This window comes from Epinephelus lanceolatus, chromosome 21 (genome assembly GCF_041903045.1).
Source record: "Epinephelus lanceolatus isolate andai-2023 chromosome 21, ASM4190304v1, whole genome shotgun sequence".
In the NCBI taxonomy this organism is placed as follows: domain Eukaryota; kingdom Metazoa; phylum Chordata; class Actinopteri; order Perciformes; family Serranidae; genus Epinephelus; species Epinephelus lanceolatus.
This window is the reverse complement of record NC_135754.1, coordinates 15,082,602-15,102,687: the sequence shown is the minus strand read 5'-3', so window position 1 is coordinate 15,102,687 and position 20,086 is coordinate 15,082,602. Positions and strand designations below refer to the sequence as shown.

The following is a 20,086-nucleotide window of genomic DNA, read 5'->3' as shown; positions in this document are numbered from 1 at the left end:
TCTTTAGAGTCTTTGGAGCGCAGCTGTGTTGTCAGACCTTTGTTAGAGCTGGCCGATGCTATGATATGATTGGCCAGTCTGTGTTCCAGGGGTAGGACTTTAGAAAGAGTCAGATTATGTTACACTAAGCATCATGACCACGGTTGTGTTTGATCATATCCAGTGGTATAATTAACATCTTCTTTTTCAGCAACTGAGAAAGCTGGTGCTGGAAATCATCCACCGCATACCAACAAATGAACACCTTCGTCCACACACCAAGAACATCCTGTCCGTAATGTTCCGCTTCCTGGAGGTAAGAGTCCTGTTCTCTTACAACAGAAGGTGTTATGTTTTGTCATTTTGCAGTATTCAGTTACTATAAAACTGTCTTTTACAGCTTGTAGTTGATTTTCCGTACTGTCTCACAGCTGATCAGTTTCCAAAGTGCTGGAAAATTAATATTAATGAAAAGCTGCTACATGTCTGTGGTAGTCATAGTTTTGTTGTTTGGTAAATAGTTTACAAAGAATTATTTAAACGGGTAGGCTTTGTTTCTACAGCGGATTGGAAAACAGTGAAAATGATTGACACTGTGGATAGTGGGCAAAAGAAATATTCTGCAGTTGTTTCATTTCACATTCATGTTTGTTCTTTTTTTGTTGTCACAGATTGAAAGTGAGGAAAATGTGCTGATATGCCTGCGCATCATTATTGAGCTGCACAAACAGTTCCGGCCACCAATCTCTCAGGAGGTGAGAATCTGAGCCTTATTGCTTGAAAAAGAATTGAGTTGTGAAATATTGTTTTGAAACTTGCAGAGCAATGTTTTGTTGTCTAGTTCTTATAAAGATAAAAGCATATTTGTTAGTAATCCTGTGACGTCAGGGATGTGATTATCATTAAACAGTCATAACTAATGACTAATACCTCATTCACAGCAGTAAAACATAATCATGAAAGAATGAGTAATCAGTTAACATTTTCTGTTGACCAAGACCTGATTGAAAAACAATAAAGGCAATAAAATACTTTTGTAGACAGAATTTTTCAGCTTCTCTTAAGCAGGAAAAATACAACAAAGAATTATTGATATCTTCTTTTTCTTTATGAGAAATAAAAGGAACATGTGAACATTTTCTTGAAGTCTTGGATTAACATGTTTTCCATAATCTTCTCCTTTCAGATTCATCACTTTCTGGACTTTGTGAAGCAGATCTACAAAGACCTTCCGAAAGTTGTTGTAAGTACAGCCTTCACAGCAGGTGGCTCTGCTTTCAGTGAAGTTGTGGTTGCTTCTGATTTGATTATATTTTTAACGGAAGCACTGGGTAACTTGCCACCGTCTTCCCCTCATGTTTCTTTCTTCCTTTCCACCTGTGTCTGTGTTTTCTCTAACCACTGTCTCTTTGTGCTCCCACCAGGCCAGGTACTTTGAGAACCCACAGGTGATAGCAGAGAACACGGTTCCCTCTCCAGAAATGGTTGGGATGATCACATCGGTATTGGTCAAGACTGCACCAGAGAGGGAAGACAGCGAGACACGAACAGTAAGCTAACCAACAGTTAATCTCCATACTGTATACTTATACAGTACTGTCTGTAGCCACAGGATGGCAGTGTTGGCACACTAATAGGGGAAACCACAAAACTGCCCTCTTACTGACTCTCAGAGAGAACATACATTAAAAAGTACTTGATGCGCTCTCTCAGCACACATTTTCAAACTAAAGTTTTATAGCATGTGCCCTCTTGTCGGTTTAATACGAAGCTGATCTGAATTTTGTCTCATTGACAGTTTCTTTAATTAGTTTTATTATATGATTAATTTCCTTAAGATGAATTGCGGTCTTTATTTTTCAAAGACTGTACTGAAAACATAATCTTACAGCAAGGAAAGAATCTTGAAGTGTGACATTTTGTAATGGAGAATGTACAAGAAGAACTGATGTGGATTTAAAGTGTACTTGCCAACCTTGAGAACACAAAGATAGGGAGGATTTTGAAATCAAAGCCTGGGGGTCAGAGGTTCCTCCTGAAAACTTTCTAGACATTCGTATGACTTGCAAAGAATGAAAAGAACAAAATAATAAATACACTGCATCATGTTTTTTTATGTTCAATCATTTAATTCAGTTTAGTTTTTAGTTTATGACTCTAGTACTCCAGCCGAGTACCAGGAGGAGGGAGAGGGGCCAGGCTGCAGGTTTGGCTCAAGGCAGGGACTCAAAGCCGGCTGTCCTCCCTGGCCCTCACACCTCTGGGGTCCTGGATGCCTACATGAGGCAGAATGGGAGGCTCATGGTCTGTGGAACACAGCTGGGGACCCCGCCTTGGCGGAGGTGGGCAAGCTGGGTTCCCTCCAACCGTGGTGCCATGCCCGACCCATGTGGGCCTGATGGTTGCCCCTTTCTAACCCTTGGAGGGGGAAGCGCCAGTGTGTAGGAAACGGTACACCTTTAGAGTCGTAGGGCTTATACACGCTGTACAGTGCCAGAAACAGGCTGTAATAATGGGGAAAAAGGTGTGAAAATTTGTCATGAATAGGAAGAAATACTGCAGCTTTGTGAATCCTGGAAGGAACCGAGAGAGGGCAATGAAAAACAGGAGTCTCACTGAAAAAATGGGAGGTTTGGCAAGTATGATTTAAGCCAGCAAACTTGTGCTCAGAAGTCCACTCCTCTAAACTTGACTTTATTTAGCTTTTGTTTACTAGGGCAATGGTACATCTAAAAGCAACACTTTTGAATACCTAACAAAGACCTCTTGCACTTTGTCTTCTACACTTGCAGTTATCTGAAATTTACTGGGAACAACCTTTCCATACAGAGACATTTGTCAGGTTATTTTCTAAACAACATTTTCTAGAATAACCTGATGGAAGTGTCTGTGCCAAAACATTGTTCCCAATAAATTTCTGATTATTGCAGGTGTAGAAGACAGGGCGCAGAAGTGTCTTTGTTGTGCAGTGGTATATCTGTCAGAATCACTATGTCAGCTGTAGAAGGGTGTGGCAAGTATCCAGCTTTTATGTCATCCAGTTTTCATCCTCATTGTGTTTCTCACTTTGTTTCTGCTTCTAGCACACCATCATCCCACGGGGGTCCTTGTCTCTCAAGGTGCTGGCAGAGCTTCCCATCATAGTGGTGCTGATGTATCAGGTTTGTGAGACACTCCTGAACTTCTCTAAATATAACTATCACACAGTAACCCTTGGTAGGGCAGTTGAATAACAGCAAAAAGGAATACGTAATGGCAAGAAATGTGCTTTTTGCCTTAAAACATTTCACTTTACATGCAAAGAAAACAAAAAAACAACATTTAACTTGAAGAGTTTTAGGGTTGGAAGATAAGTTGACATTTATTTTAAAGATTTTGACACGGCCAAAATACATCTTAAAAAGGTTTTGGAAAGAATCACTTCAGCTGTAATAATAAGTGTGTATTTAAATGAGGTCAGTTTTTCATTAACTGAGACTATGTGTTCTCTCTGTCCTCTCAGCTATACAAGCTGAACATTCACAATGTGGTGTCAGAATTTGTACCCCTCATCATGAACACCATTATGCTCCAGGTGTCTCCACAGGCCAGGTAAGCTGTTTGTGTGTATGTGCACGCTTGTATGTGGGCTGTGTCTGAGCTAGGAGTTTGTGTGTGCCTTTAACAAATTTCATTTTCACTTTACAGCCCTCAAAATGAGTTTGGGCATGTTTAAGAGAATGGATTTTTTTCTCTCCTCCCCATCTTCCTCCCTAGCACTCAGTTTGTTGATGCTGTTGCCCGGCACTTTCCCTGCCACACCCGGAGTTAAAATCCATTTTGGGGAAGTTAAAATTGTAGAAATTGGCTTAGCAGGAGGTGAAACCTCTCAGGGTAGGAAGAGGCTTGTGTTAAGCATTTGGAACAGAAAGGAAATGGAGCAGAGTTAATTTAGAAAAAATACCTCAGTGGTCTCTGGCAGGTATAGAGAAAGAGTTTTCTTCCTGACGCGCAGTAACAGCTGTGACGCAGACAAACAAGTCACCCATGTAGAATTGAGTCCCATATGTAGCCCCACAATTTCAACCTCTGTAATTGCCACCTACTGCAGGTATACAACATCATTAATGTCTTTGATGGAGCTAAATGTCTTTTTTATGTAAATCGTGCTGTTTCCTTTGCAGGCAACACAAGCTTTATAACAAGGAGTTGTATGCCGACTTCATTGCTGCGCAGATTAAGACTCTGTCATTTCTAGCCTACATCATCCGAATCTACCAGGTACACCTGTTTGATTGCTTTAAAATGCATCCTCTTGTCAAACTTGGCTTCATATTATCTAGTAGCAAATATTTGCAGAACATAGAGATGTAGTAAAACAGACATGTTTTGAAGGATTTTTTTCTGAATATCAATTCTTTTTGTGGGTGTCAGGTGATTGGCAGGAAGCAGAGTGTAACATAATGTGCTCACTGATATGAGGACACCGAAGCTTGCGAGAATAAAGATAAAACAGACACTTTGAAAAATTAAATTAAGACTTTTGCATTTACTTTACTTCATATTTAGTTTTTGCACACTGAACTGAAGTGAATGGTACAAATAGCTTCCTCTGAAGCAATCCCCTGCTACACTGACTGTGTGCAGACATTATCAGCAACAGTGTTAAAGACAGTAGAAACTCAGGCAATTGGCACAAACATCAAAAAAACACTGATAATACCATAAAAAGAAGAATTCTAATAGGGGATTTAGTGAACTGTTGTTTTGGCTGTTACAGACACCCTGCCTGTCCAAATTAAATTAAAAGATATCAAATTGAAAAATACAGAATACTCGCTCAAACATTTGACTTGTATTAGTATTGACTTGTATGGTAATTATTTTTGTCGAACATAGCTTGCCTCAGTTGACGGTGATTTTAAGAATTAATTATGCTGTTAATAATATGTTGTGTGTGTGTGTGTGTGTGTGCGCGTGCGTGCGTGCGTGCGTATCCTATCAGGACCTGGTAGGGAAATACTCTCAGCAGATGGTAAAGGGTATGCTGCAGCTGCTGACCAACTGCCCCTCTGAGACTGCTCACCTCCGCAAGGAACTGCTCATTGCTGCCAAGCACATCCTTACAACTGACCTACGTAGCCGTATGTACACACACACACACACACACACGCACACACAAATGCATATAAATGAGTGAACAGGAAAATGAGAAGGGTGGGTGAATTATTTTTAATACTGGTTCATGTTTCTTTTCACAGTGCACATCATTTTTTAACAGATTTTTTTTCTCAGTGCGAGTTGAAGAAACTTCAGGGCTAATTGTAGTTTAATGTGTTCTTCCTGGTCAAAACATTAGCAGCCTACGTTCTTGCCAAGTCACACTTCATTTTTCACATTTCACACTTCTGAAATAACATTTTTATTAGCTGTCAAACCATGGCTTTAGACCCTCATTTGGATTTGGTGACTGAGCAGTGAAAAGTGAGACTGAATGAAATGGAATAAAAGCTTAACCACCCATCAGAAAGCTTGAGACAGCGATACACATTTTGCTTGATTTTCTACATGATATTGTGAGTTACTTCTGCCTCTGTGGCTCAAACCATTGTGATTGTGATTCGGCTCTTTTTTGCCAGAGATTTGGTGTCATAGAGTTGCAGAGGATTGAGGAAACTTTCTAAACATAATTAGGTGTTTTAGTGAGGGTTGTCCTCTGGCTGCCAAAGCAGGGGATGGAGCACTGATACAGTTATCACTGCATATATTAAAACAAACATGTTTTCTTTTATGTATGTTAATTATTTTCTTGTCTTGGAAAAATGTATTATTATGCACCGTGTCTTGCAACACATGTCAGAGTCCTGTGTCAAATTGGATACACACTGGTACCCAGCAGGCAACCCACAAAAAAGGTGGCCGGGGGTGGTATTTTGTCTTAATTTTATCTGCGGTGTTGGCTCTGGGTGAAAAAAAGAAACATGCAGGTTGGTTCATGGGTGTTGGATGATAAATATATTAAAATAAACTATGAATAATTCTAATTAAATTCAGTGTTGTAACATTTTAATCCTCTGCTGACTTTTTTTGTTGGCTCTGTCTTCAGTGCCAGCTGGAATATGAGAGCCGCTTCAGTCAGGTGCGTTACTAACGGGCACGTTAACTGTGAAGATGTGCGGCTCAATATTATGAAAATAAGCACAAAATGTGTTATCTTAGTTTCACATTAATGAAATGTCCCAAAATGATCACTTAAAACATGCTGCCTACCTGAATTATTTGAACAGCGCATGGTTTTTAAAGGATGTGTGGTTTTGGGTCAGACTGCGGATCTTGTGTGGACAGCTTGGGTCGAGTTGTGGAACTAATTGGCATGTGGCACGGTGAGTGCGTTAATGCACGTCGCAGTTCAAAATCATACCCATAGAGGACTCTGACATGTATGATTTATTTTTTTACCAACTTCTTTTTCTGGGGCGCACCTACAATCTTTGAATAATTTCATAAAAATGTATCTTACTCTGTTTCAGAGTTTATACCTTGCATGGACAAACTTTTCGATGAATCCATCCTAATTGGTTCTGGTTACACGGCCCGGGAGACACTCAGGTGAGTTTTGTGTGTGTTCACGATCATTTGATCTCCTTGGTGTTGGTACGCTCTCTCTCTCGTGGTTGATTGCTCAGCCAGGTGCATGCTAAGTGTCCTAGCATATTAATCAGGCTGTTCTCAGCGCCGCTGAGATTCTCAGGGAAGCGAACTCTCACCACTGCAGCACAGACCGCGCTGTCAAGTTGTCATGTACACCCGCATCTCCAGAGGGCAGGCTGCTTGCACATCCCCTCTTTAGGTCGATTTCAAACCCTTGTTGACCCTCTTCAGATGCCAAACTAGCTCACCTCATCAACAAAATAGCTGTCATTTCACATTAGTACTACATAGGAAACAAGGCAGTTGGCGGAGACCTGGCAGGACTATCAGTGTCACTCATTAGCTCACTTTCTCCCTCCTTTTCTCGTCCACATCTCCCTTGCAGTTTCAGATGCATCCCAAAGCTACTTTCCATATCTGTCAAACTTTTCCTGACTACTGCTTCCCCGATTACTACTTTTTCTGCCTTTTAGAAAATGTCAGTTCACTGGAGCATGGTCTTTTCAGTTTTCACTACTATGAAGTCATAAAATGTGATTATAATTCAGCACCAAATGTTACAGTGACGTGTTTCCATTTCTTTCCAGACCCTTGGCCTACAGCACTCTAGCCGACCTGGTGCACCATGTTCGTCAGAACTTGCCCCTGACAGATTTATCCCTAGCTGTGCAGCTCTTCGCCAAGAACATTGATGACGAGTCACTTCCCAGTAACATCCAGACCATGTCGTGCAAGCTGCTGCTCAACCTGGTCGACTGCATCCGCTCAAAGTCTGAGCAAGAGAATGGCAACGGACGGGACATCCTGATGAGGATGCTGGAGGTAGGCAGCACAGAGCGTGGATCAGCAGAAAAGGCACTGATGTATATCACATACACTTTGATTAAAATAACGTTGAGTCATGTTTTCCCCCTCTCTCTCCTGTAAATCAGGTGTTTGTGCTGAAGTTTCACACCATTGCGCGCTACCAGCTCGTCTCCATCTTTAAAAAGTGCAAGCCCCAGTCAGAGATGGGTGTTGTTGACCCAGGGGTGTTACCAGGGGTACCTGCCACACCCACTCCATCCACCACCCCTGCCATTCCACCTCCCGCTCCTCCCACACCCGTTGCTGCGACACCTCAACCCCCAACAGCGTCCTTTGACCGAGCTGGTGAGAAGGAGGACAAGCAGACTTTTCAGGTGTCAGACTGCCGCAGCTTAGTCAAGACACTGGTGTGTGGAGTGAAGACAATTACGTGGGGCATCACCTCTTGCAAGGCCCCAGGAGGTGAGATGACAGATCCATGCTCAGCATCCAAGATGGCATTAGGCATAGCATATAAATACAAAGCTATCAGTAATTGTTGGATAAAACTTACATGCACTCTTTAAGTTTGTTGTTTATTCTTGTTTACTTTTCCAGAGGCTCAGTTTATTCCTAACAAGCAGCTTCAGCCAAAGGAAACACAAATCTACATTAAGCTGGTAAAATACGCCATGCAGGCCTTGGACATCTACCAGGTACAGCCGAAGCTTTTGACTAGAGTAGTTTGCCCATGTAAAAATCCTTAACAAATAATCATATGTCAGTAATATAAGACATAGCTCTGATAAACAGAATGATTTAAATCCGACAACAGCCCAGTGCAACACCTTATCTTTCTCCTGTTCAGGTCCAGGTTGCCAATAACCAGCAGACGTACATTAGAGTGGCCAACTGTCAGACTGTGCGCATGAAGGAGGAGAAAGAAGTTCTGGAGCACTTTGCTGGGGTCTTCACCATGATGAACCCGCTCACGTTCAAGGAGATTTTTCAGACAACTGTGCCGTACATGGTGGAGAGGATCTCTAAAAACTACGCGCTGCAGGTACATGCCATCTCACATATATAGTGAGTTACATATAGTGTCGCATGTGTAAATTGGTTTTGGATCACAGGTGATGTTTTTTCTTACAGTTACTCAAGTCAGTACAAATCAGTTCAGATAATACGGTCTTCAGTCTCAATTTACTTGTGCTCAAATTATAATTCTTGTTTTCTGTTTTTACCAGATTGTGGCAAATTCTTTCCTGGCCAATCTGTCAACGTCTGCTCTATTTGCCACCATCCTAGTGGAGTATCTTCTTGAGAGACTACCAGAAATGGGCTCCAATGTTGAGCTCTCAAATCTTTACCTCAAGCTCTTCAAACTAGTGTTTGGCTCAGTGTCACTGTTTGCTGCTGAGAATGAGCAGATGCTGAAGGTAAGAGGAGGTTTTTGTGTGTTACTTGTTAGACTATTTTTTATGTTTGGCTTTCTTTACTAATATGATTGTCCCTGTCTCCTCAGCCGCACCTCCACAAGATAGTGAACAGCTCCATGGAGCTGGCCCAATCAGCTAAGGAACCCTACAACTACTTCCTGCTTCTCCGGGCTCTCTTTCGCTCCATTGGTGGAGGCAGCCATGACCTGCTCTACCAGGAGTTCCTACCCCTTCTACCAAACCTGCTGCAAGGTAAAGCCTCACACAACATTGCTCTGAATTTTATAAGTTGTATTGAAAAGACGGAAAAAGGTTCACCCCTCCTCTGATACCATCTTTTTGCCTAATATCCAGTATTCTGTTTTCATGTTGTTAGGTCTGAACATGCTGCAGAGTGGCCTCCACAAGCAGCACATGAAGGATCTATTTGTGGAGTTGTGTTTGACAGTGCCAGTGCGTCTGAGCTCCTTACTGCCCTACTTACCCATGTTAATGGATCCACTGGTGTCTGCCCTCAATGGCTCTCAGACTCTGGTCAGCCAGGGCCTTCGCACCCTGGAGCTGTGTGTGGACAACCTACAGCCGGACTTCCTCTACGACCACATTCAGCCTGTCAGGGCAGAGCTCATGCAGGTGAGTGGTTATCTCATTGTCATGCCAGATACAATTTTTACAGAGCTGCATGGCTGGATAGTTTAACATCCAAAAAATAACTGATTCATATCCACCCATTTGCTTAATATCACTTAACATATCTGCCCTCTAGTGGTCAACAGTGGGTGTTTAGTGTAGTGTAGCAGTAATGATTATAATCTCCTATCACAGTTTTGACAGTGATCCGCTCTTTTAAGAGAAACGGTTTAATTCCCTGATTCTTTCCTTCTATCAACAGTAAAGCTTATAATTTCTCTCCTCTTCCTGTGCTGCAGGCCTTGTGGCGCACCCTCCGTAACCCGGCTGAGAGCATCTCTCACGTTGCCTACCGTGTGTTGGGAAAGTTTGGTGGCAGCAACAGGAAGATGCTGAAGGAGTCTCAGAGGCTGCATTATGTGGTGACCGAGGTCCAGGGTCCGAGCATCAAGGCCGAATTCACTGACTGCAAAGCGTCCATACAGCTGCCCATGGAGAAGGTAAGACTACACAGTGACTGGTAGTGAATGCTTGTTGATGTTCTCCACTTTAAGTTGTTTGCAGAACTCTGAGGAGGAAAGTTTGTGTTTGATTTCACTTTGTTGCATTTCCTTTCTCCCTCTTGCTACCTTTGTATTTCAGTTTTAGAAAGAGAGAATTAAACGTAAAAGAGCTTGATACTCATTATTGTGCTCCACTGAGAGCAATATATCTTTGTCAAAGGTTTGTGTGTGAGAAGGAGAGCGAGTGAGTGAGGAGATGTGTGTGTCCTCCAGGTAATTAAATTCATCTCCTGTTTCTCCTCCTCATCCCCAGTCAGTAATCATCAATCTAGTGTGGGCCGCCATGACGGCATTATTTACTCTCACTAATGGCTGCTCCTTCTTTCTGGCTATCCATCTGTGTGTTTGCCATCATCATGGGCGCGGGCAGCACACACAGACTCACTCACTCTCACATGCCGCACACCCACATGCACAGGGCTGAAGGCATGAATCTTTAGCAGGCTCTTGATACAACCATATGGACAGTTGGCACATTGAGGGAGAGACGGTGTAAAGTGCTGTAAGGTAAACAGAGAGATTAAATAACAGTGATTTGAATAACTTGAATCTCTTCAAGATAGTATGAGTAAGACACTCTTGTGGGATTTGAGCAGCATATATCTGAATTTCTTCAGCATCTTTTGCCTCTTGAATCTTTTTTTTTAACTGACCACTGAAATATCTTACAGTAAGCTGTGTTTTCACAGAAGTTTGCATTCTTACTTTCTCCTTCAATTTCACATCTAAGCGCTAGTAATAGAGTACTGGTCAGAGTTTCAGTCCTGACAGAAATATCCTGGTATCCTAATACACTGACAGGTTCACAATTCAGTTCTGCTGTGCCCTCATCTCTCCTCTCACCCTCCAACTATTCTTGCATCCTCCTCATCTTCTCCCCTCTGTTCTGAGTGGCATTAATTAGTTCATTTTCATCCTTTTTAAGTGCCTGGCTGCTGTGGCTTGTCAGCCCATAATGTAGAAATCATAATGACCTTTGCTTGGCCAGATGGCGCGTTGTGTTACCTCCCTACAAATTAATCACATATAGAGCCTTATAATGCATTTGAATTTCCATATTGATAACATGGAATGTTGGTATTTTACAATATAGTAAGTTGTTTTATCGAAGACTTTGAAGTAAGATTTGTTTGATGTATTCTTTTCAAGGCAATAGAGACGGCTCTGGACTGTCTCAAGAGTGCCAACACAGAGCCCTACTACAGACGACAGGCCTGGGAGGTCATTAAGTGTTTCCTGGTGGCCATGACCAGTCTGGATGACAACAAGCACGCTCTCTACCAGCTTCTGTCTCATCCAAAGTAAGTAAACATTCTGGCTTTGGTTTTTTAATCTGGCATATGCTTTGGCCTGTCAGGATAATTACGTTGTTGACTTACCGTTACCGATATATGGACATGACCTTGACCAGTGTGCTGACCTTGATATTGTCTGTTATGTTTACATGCATGTTTGTTTACATAAGAATGTCTCCAGCATTTTAACCAGTGTGATGCCAGAATAAACAGATGGGTTTCCCTGACCAATATTTGGGTGTAGCTAGGGCATGACGTAAAAGATGGAACATGCTTTTCAACATTTTATGCCATATTACTGTATTTATGTTTGTTTTGTATAATTTTAAAGATGCACCTTGAGCTCTCAGACAGCTTTTACCAGGGTCTCAGACCTTAATTAGCTTGTTAGGACTATGACTTGTTCACAGTCATTGTTAGAATCGGGCAGGTGAAGCAAAATTCAAAGCTTTATAAATACTTGGACTCCTGAAACCTTGTCCTGTCATGAGCTGCCTAGCACTCTGAAACTAAAATAATTGATGCCCACAAAGCAGGGGAAGACTATAAGAAGATAGCAAAGTGTTTACAGGTAGCTGTTTCCTCGGTGCGTAATGTAATTAAGAAATGGAAGTTAACAGGAACTGTGGAGGACAAGTTGAGGTCTGGATGACCAAGAAAACTTTCTGAGAGAGCTGCTCGTAGGATTGTTAGAAAGGCAAATCAAAACCCCTGTTTGACTGCAGAAGCTGCTGGAGTGGTGGTCCACTGTTCTACTGTGCAGTGACAGCTGTACAAATATGATCTTTATAAATGAGACTTCAGGAGAAAACCTTTCCTGTGTCCTCACCACAAAAGTTGGCATCAGAAGTTTGCAAAGAAACATCTGAAGAAGCCTGGTGCTTTTTGGAAACAAGTTTTACCTCCCAGTAACTTCATCCTTCACTCTGTAAATCCACCACCGAACTGTCGGTATCCCAGGCCGTTCATCCCTGGCAGCAGAGATTACGGAGGTATCTGCAGTGTACCTGAAGCTTCCCTAAGATTGTTTATTAGTCACAAGAGGCGTCACTTGGTTTTGTTCTTGATGGCCAAACTTTGTATTAAGTCTCAAACTGAGTTGTTTTGGCCTACCCCTATAAATATACTATGATTTTACCCATACTTTCATTCTACATATTAACAGGTATTAGTAACTTTATTAGAAATATGTTAAAAAAATGTTCCCATATTACAGTTACAATGTTTAAGTATTCTTAAGAATGAAGCATTCATTGCTCTTTCAAAGGGTGTATTTGCTTCATTATGCTATTATGTTATCATTTTATCAGTGGCATAAAATGGTTTTAAAATGACAGTAATATTGTTTATTACATTTATTTCTGTGACAGCATATTTTCCAACAAAAGTAGTCATTGTGACAGGCTTTCATATGCCTAGTTATTGTGGTGTTTGTGGTAGTTATTTGAATTAATATCACTGTCTCAGTTTTAATTCAGTATTTAATACTGGATTAAAGATGTGTTAGACTATTTTTGACCACAAAAATACTTGTCATGTGTTTATTAAGGAACGCCTCTGACAGTGCATTTACCTAAAAACATTCTAGAGGTGATATGAACATCTTATGCATTTGACGTTTGAGTCCACACAAAGCCACGTCTCTGATTAATCATCCACCTCTTTAACCTTAACTTGACCCATCTTGGCCTTGACCTCCACCGCTGCCCATGGCTTACCACACCATTCCTTTCTGCCCTCTTCCAACCCCACCCACAGCACCAGCTCTGTTTATCATCTCATCTCCCCATCACATCCAACCCTATCCCGCCACCTGCTGACATGCCCTGCTTTCAGCGTCACGCGTCATGTCTTCACCACTTTACCCACCACACACACTGCCTCATCAATTCCGTCTCAAGAGCGGGAGTTGCTAATTACACACTCGCAGGCCCCCCACCCACCCTCTGGCAGGCTACACCGCGAGGCGGGGACACATACATGAACAGACAAACAGGAAGGGGGGTTAGTCACATTACCATCATTGATCCTCGGGCAGGGGCTAATTGACTTTTCCCTGTCTGTTTACGCTACACCATGCCCCTTACACTCTCCTGTCATTATGCACTAACACACTCATGCACATGAATACGTCTGTGTGCACATTTCTGCGGGGATAATGAAGTGTGTCATTTATGATCAGGGGGCCTGCGCAAGCCCCCTCCTCTTGTAAGCTGTCTCGATTTGCAGTGTCCTCTCCTTCATTTCTCTCTCTCTGCCTCCTTTCATCTTCTTCATACACATTGCTCTTTGCCTCAGTATTTGGGCACTGTAAATATACCCTTTCAGTTTTAAAAGAAAAAAATCCTAAACAGAGCAAATCATGAAATGCCAACTTGAGAGAAGGCAGAAGTGTTTGAGTGGCAGGCCCCTCGATGAGTGAAGGGCAATCTATCTGACATTCTGTCAACCATGCCGCCCCCTACTTTCTCCAGCCGCCACGTTCCTTGCTAGCCTCTTTCCTCTCCTCTCACCCCCACCCTCCCGCCACGCCGCTTCTTCTCTCTCCTCCCTCAAAAGAGCAGTCTTTTAAATGGCAATAATGAAATGAAGCGATCCATCAGGTCTGCCCCTGGCGTGTGGCATTATAAAACACAAGCTCAAGCATGGAGAAAACAGCTGCTCAATCACACCAAGGCCCAGTTGCCTTCAGCTGCAGTAAATAACAAAAATACCAACAGGGGACAAAGAAGAAGGCAGAAGAATAGAAAGGCAGCAGGAGGTAACAGGAGAGAGGAAATTTATAGACGAAGAGAATCAGAGTTGCAGGTTTGGTGACTGCAAACAGGCAATGCACATGGATCTCATTTGGAATATTAGCAAAATGGGCTGAACACAAACCTTTAAATGCTTTTTTTTTTTTTTTGGCTTAAATAAAGTTTCAGTGGTACGGCCACATATTATTATATTGTCCTTGTTAATATGTAATCCTCTAATTCATTGTGTGGTTTTCTCCCCCATTAGCTTCGCTGAGAAGTGGATCCCCAATGTCATCATCTCTCACCGCTACAAAGCACAAGACACGCCTGCCCGCAGAACTTTTGAACAGGCCCTGACTGGGGCATTCATGTCTGCTGTGATAAAGGACCTGAGGCCCAGCGCGCTGCCCTTCGTAGCCAGCCTGATTCGCCATTATACCATGGTCGCTGTGGCTCAGCAGTGTGGTGAGGGACTGGTGCTCTTTCTACTCCCTACGTCTAATATTAGCTTTCTGTTTTGCCCTGGCATCAGCATCAATTCCCAGCTGCACAAGAATATCAGTCACTTTCCAGTTTGTCCTTTCACTGGTTTTATTAAAATTAAAATTTTTCAATTTGTATTTGAAACAAACTAAGAGAATAATAGAAATTGAACCTTTACTTTAACTGTAACACATAGGTATAGCTCTCATATCTTTTAATCTTTAGTAAGATGATATATATTTTATATTAAACATAATTTCTTTCCACTTGCCCACCCCTGCCATCCCAGGTCCGTTCCTGCTGCCGAGCTACCAGCTGGGCAGCCAGCCAAGCACAGCCATGTTCCACAGTGAGGAGAATGGCTCAAAGGGCATGGATCCGTTGGTTCTGATTGATGCCATTGCTATATGCATGGCCTATGAGGAGAAGGAGCTGTGTAAGATTGGAGAAGTGGCCCTGGCCGTCATCTTCGATGTCGCCAGCATCATTCTTGGCTCCAAGGAGAGGGTAAGTCACTGTGAAGAGGGTGCTGAAGGGTTCAGTTATTCGTGTATGTGATAAAGAGATTGGCACTAATGCTAAATGTGACACTTGTTTTGTAACTTGTGAACTGTGCTGGCATTATAACTTAGGAGTTGATCTTACTCTCAATCCTGTGTTAGATCATACCTTCGAATACAGTTGTTCTGACAAAAAGATTACTTGCATTTACATATTGATGATTGGAATGAACATCTTGCTATTTGTGATTATTCTTCTATGTGTTTGATTGGTATTTTCACATGTGGTCGTTTTAAAATGGGAGACAGTTAATTATCTCAGCTTCTTGTCTACATCTTCAGGCATGCCAGCTGCCCTTGTTCTCCTACATTGTGGAGCGTCTGTGCGCCTGCTGCTATGAGCAGGCCTGGTATGCCAAGCTCGGCGGTGTGGTGTCCATCAAGTTCCTAATGGAGAGACTGCCTCTGATCTGGGTGCTACAGAACCAGCTCACCTTTCTCAAGGCCCTGCTCTTTGTCATGATGGACCTCACAGGAGAGGTGAGAGGCATTTAAGTAACCAACGTCTGTTTATTATTGAGGTATTGGGCGCAAAGGTTTGCCCTGCTTTCGTTTGTTGTCGACATTTGTTTTCTCATGATGTTTTACAAAGGCTTGTAAGTTTCCTCTCTTGTAGCACCACTTACTGCAGTGGCATTGAACGTACTAACTTATTGATTTTCACAACAAGGTGTCAAATGGAGCAGTAGCCATGGCTAAGACCACCCTGGAGCAGCTGCTTGTGCGCTGTGCCACTCCACTGAAAGATGAAGAAAAGACTGAGGAGCTGCTGGCTGCCCAGGACAAGTCTTTCCATATGGTCACACATGACCTGGTGCGAGAGGTCACCTCCCCCAACTCAACCGTCAGAAAGCAGGCCATGCACTCCCTGCAGGTGCTGGCTCAGGTCACTGGCAAGAGTGTTACCGTAATCATGGAGCCACACAAAGAGGTGAGACCAAGGACTGAAAAGTTTTCTCTTACTGTACATGAGGATTTAATGCTGTGCAAGACCTTTATGTAAAATGCATCAGCAGAAACTCAAAAAAGGTTACAATTATTGAGAGTGTGTGATCACTCTGGACTGAAACGCCGAGAATCTTTAAATTTTCAAAATATAGTTCAGAGTAAAATACAGAATTTCTTTCAGTCTGCTTTAATTAATTGCTGACTGATTGTTTCCTTCCCTTCAGGTGCTGCAAGATATGGTTCCCCCCAAGAAGCACCTGCTGCGCCACCAGCCTGCTAATGCCCAGATTGGTCTGATGGAGGGCAACACCTTCTGCACCACCCTGCAGCCCCGCCTCTTCACAATGGACCTCAATGTCATGGAGCACAAGGTCTTCTACACAGAGGTATGCAGAATGCAGAAGTCACACACAATTTTCAGATCTATTTTCTTTTCTTCTTTTTTTTTTTTTTTTTTTTTTTTTTTTTTACCAAATATTCATTCTGTTGTTCTTGTTTTTATGGCTTGGACTCTATCAGACTTAAACATCTTAAATTGCTACCTTTAGCACTCAGATTTTTTACCTCTGACCTTTGTCTTTTTTCCTCTCCTCTCTTTCTAGCTGTTGAACCTGTGTGAGGCAGAGGATGCTGCTCTGATGAAGCTGCCATGTTACAAGAGCCTTCCCTCTCTGGTTCCCCTCCGCATTGCTGCTCTCAGTGAGTAGGCCCCACTGAAGTTGATATTGGTCTCTTCTGTTGTTGGAATCTTGCAGTTGACACTTACTTGTCTTTGGTGTTCGTTGCAAGTCATTCTGGTCGTTGCGAAATACCTTAAGTTTGTAAACTATTCATAATTCATGCAACTACTGGCATGTCAGCAGAGACTGTTTTGAAAATTACTGCTCACTTTATTTTGTTACTTTGTCTTGAATGTTACTGATGTTTTTTTTACTGTCTAGATGCCCTGGCTGCTTGTAATTACCTGCCACAGTCCAGAGAGAAGATCATCGCTGCCCTGTTTAAAGCCCTCAACTCCACCAACAACGAGCTGCAGGAGGCGGGTGAGGCATGTATGAGGAAGGTCAGTGCAACATCGTTTGTCCTGAGTGATAAGATCTGAGTGATAACACATTACATCATGACTTGGAAGAAATGTTACGCTTGAAATTGTTATTGCTCCTCAATTCCATCATCTTTACCAGGTATAATCAGTCTGTTTTGATGTGGAATAGGTTTTAAAGTGGAAGTTCTTCATAATATTCACTCGGTGTCTCGCTATGGGATGCAGCCTCCTGCAGCCCTGATAGAAGCATTTATCTCAATCCGCCAATCTTGATTGGCCGGTGAAAGGTGTTCATCCGCGCAGCACCCAGTAGTCCCACCTACTATATATAGTGTGCGCGGATAACGCTCCCTCAATTCGAAACCTCTTCTCACCTGAGAGCTTATCTCACGTCGGAGCTTTCACTGGCTTAACTGTTCACCAGACGGATCTTTGCTAGCTTCCGTCGCCGGACGCTAGTGTCGTGCTCTGGCTCCTGCCTTGTCCGTTTACACCAGACCGGACCGGTGAGTATTTTTTCTTCCAACCCCTCCACGGCGGAATTCCTCTCAGCTCCCCACCACAGACGCTCGAGTCGGTCGAGCTAAGCTAGCATACCAACTACTCCTCTCGACCCCACGCTAGCACACCAGCTAGCCATGCCTTTTTCTCCGTTAGCACTCCAGCTTGTCGGCGAGATGCCGACCACTAAAGATCCTCACACCAGAGGAGATTTTCGGCTCTGTTGCTGCGGGAATAAAATCTCGGGGAAGGGCACCCACTCTGTGTGCAGTACCTGCCTTGGGGTTAACCACGCCAGGTTAGCCCTCGAGATTCCCGGGTCCTGTGGACACTGCAAAGTGTTCACAGTCAAGAGCCTTAGACGCAGGCTAGCCCGCCAAGTTAGCCTCGCGGGCCGTGACCCGTTTCTCCCCACCGCTGACCAAGGCGCAGCTGCGGAGGAAGACGAGGACATGGCTGGGGAAGCTCCGGAGACTGGCTACGACTGGGATGCCCAGTGCGAGCAGCTCCAAGCTCCCCCGTTTCCCGAGGAAGACATGCTGGAGATTGGCATCACAGCGGATGACGATGACACCTCGTTCCTCATATCAGAGGACGAGGAGGAAGACGACATCTTCGTGACTCCAGCCCCGGCTGAAAAGCTGAAGCTGCCCACTACCAGCAGGGAGAAAAGTGGGGTGAGCTCTCCAGCTCCCTCCCTCCATGTGGACCTGCTCGACATGTGTAAACGTGTGGCAGAGAAGCTGGAGGTCCCCTGGCCGGTTGCAGTAGCAGAGCCCACCCGGTCCCGCTACGAAGGCAAGCGGCTCCCCCTGGCCCGTAGTGCGGTCAAACAGCTTCTCCCTGTCTTCCACGAGTTGCTGGCCGAGTTGTCCAAAACTTGGAGTAACTGCCCATACTGACCCATCCTGGGCCTCCTCCAGGCGTCCAACGCTGCCAACCAAGCCCGAGCGGTTCCAGTCTGCACCGACCGAGAGGGCGTACAAGGCAGCCGCGCTCTCGGCCAGAGCTCTCAGTGCGCTCTCCATCCTCACTGCCTACCAGGCAGAGCTGTTTGGGGCATCCGCTGACGAGCAGGACCCCGACGCGTGGGAGGAAATGGCGGTCATCGCTGATTTATCCCTCCGCATCCAGTGCGTCTCAGTCCAGGCCACGGGCAAGGTGATGGCAACCCTCGTCATTCAGGAGCGAGCAAGATGGCTCAGCCTCGCTAACTTGACTGACAGGGAGCGGGATGACATACTGGATATGCCAATTGTCCCGGAGGGTATCTTTGGCTCTGCATTGGCCACGATGCAGCAGAGATGTGAGGCAAAAAAGAAGGACAACGAAGCCCTGAAACTTTGTCTCCCCCGCAAAGCACCCAGGCCTTCTCCTCCAGTGCAGCTCAAATCGTTTGCTCAAGCTGCTTCCCAGCCGCCGCATTTCAAGATCCCGAAGCGGCCGCAACAGCCCAGCCCGCCCCTCCCGCCGAGGAAGGAGCGTGGAGCCGGCTGGCACAGAAAGTCTCCCGCCCCGACTGCAGTCCCGCCGCTGCTGCCCCCGACCACCGCGGCCTCGGTCCCCCAGGCGAGGAAGAAAAAGAGAGTGGCCGCAACAGCCGTCCTCTCTCCGGGTGGAGCATCCTGCCATTCCCCGTTATGCAGGCCCACCGTTTTGGCTTGTTCGTGTGTGTCCCACGCCGCCGCTGCCTACTCCAGAGCCGGTCCGCAAGAGGAGAGACATCGCCTCGGAGGTTTGCGCTGTTGCGCCCCGAGCCACATGTCCACAAGCACACGCATACACATATGTTCCCAAAAGTGTGAAAATAAAAAGAAATCTGTCACAGCCAGGCCACACGCCGAGGGTGCAGATAACAAAAAAAAAAAAAAAAAAGCCAAAACAAACGAAAATACCCTGTCTATAAGCAGTGTGGCCACCGAGCCCTCTGCAGCTCTGCCCCCGGGATGGGCATCGCCATTCCCGGGGAGCGGAGTGACAGGCCCCGCTGTTCCTACGATGCCCTTTCACGCATGCGCAGTACAGCTCGGGAGTTATTTCCCTGCTCTACCGCAAGAGGGCGCCACAGCACCGCTGTTGGGACCTCCTGTGATAGAGCAGGAGCTGCAAAATGTTTCTCCGCTTTCTCTCAAACGGGAGAATTGGAAAGCAACCGCAGCTTCACCGTGGGTGTTACGCACGATTTCTCGGGGATACAGGCTCCAATTCGCCGCTGTCCCTCCCCGTTTCTCTGGCGTAATACAGTCACAAGCACAGGGAGAATCAGCTCAAGTCTTACAGGAGGAAATCCTCTCTCTGTTAGAAAAAAGAGCAATTTCCGTCGTATCTCCCGAACAGAGTCTGTCAGGTTTTTACTCCAGATATTTCCTCGTTCCCAAACAGGGGGGAAGAGGAATCCGCCCTATTCTGGACCTGCAGTCTCTGAACAAATTTCTGCGGAAATACAAATTCAGGATGCTGACACATGCAGCACTGCTGCGTTTAGTAAG

The 20,086-nt window shown here is 44.5% G+C and overlaps 1 protein-coding gene across 2 annotated transcripts in view; it reads left to right on the top strand.

Annotated features, from left to right (window-relative positions):
* The window catches only part of trrap (transformation/transcription domain-associated protein), a 101,864-nt gene that overhangs the window by 2,525 nt on the left and 79,253 nt on the right, over positions 1-20,086 (top strand). For both annotated transcript variants that reach the window (XM_078163701.1, XM_033611010.2), the window contains exons 5-29: positions 191-295; positions 651-734; positions 1,166-1,222; positions 1,404-1,529; positions 3,063-3,140; positions 3,482-3,570; positions 4,143-4,239; positions 4,964-5,102; positions 6,489-6,567; positions 7,197-7,431; positions 7,542-7,878; positions 8,014-8,111; positions 8,264-8,458; positions 8,643-8,834; positions 8,921-9,086; positions 9,211-9,467; positions 9,764-9,964; positions 11,177-11,328; positions 14,326-14,525; positions 14,833-15,050; positions 15,386-15,583; positions 15,774-16,034; positions 16,276-16,437; positions 16,654-16,750; positions 16,993-17,114. In XM_078163701.1, coding sequence (XP_078019827.1) covers positions 191-295; positions 651-734; positions 1,166-1,222; positions 1,404-1,529; positions 3,063-3,140; positions 3,482-3,570; positions 4,143-4,239; positions 4,964-5,102; positions 6,489-6,567; positions 7,197-7,431; positions 7,542-7,878; positions 8,014-8,111; positions 8,264-8,458; positions 8,643-8,834; positions 8,921-9,086; positions 9,211-9,467; positions 9,764-9,964; positions 11,177-11,328; positions 14,326-14,525; positions 14,833-15,050; positions 15,386-15,583; positions 15,774-16,034; positions 16,276-16,437; positions 16,654-16,750; positions 16,993-17,114 — 3,945 coding nt within the window. The remainder of the gene's footprint in view (positions 1-190; positions 296-650; positions 735-1,165; positions 1,223-1,403; positions 1,530-3,062; positions 3,141-3,481; positions 3,571-4,142; positions 4,240-4,963; positions 5,103-6,488; positions 6,568-7,196; positions 7,432-7,541; positions 7,879-8,013; positions 8,112-8,263; positions 8,459-8,642; positions 8,835-8,920; positions 9,087-9,210; positions 9,468-9,763; positions 9,965-11,176; positions 11,329-14,325; positions 14,526-14,832; positions 15,051-15,385; positions 15,584-15,773; positions 16,035-16,275; positions 16,438-16,653; positions 16,751-16,992; positions 17,115-20,086) is intronic.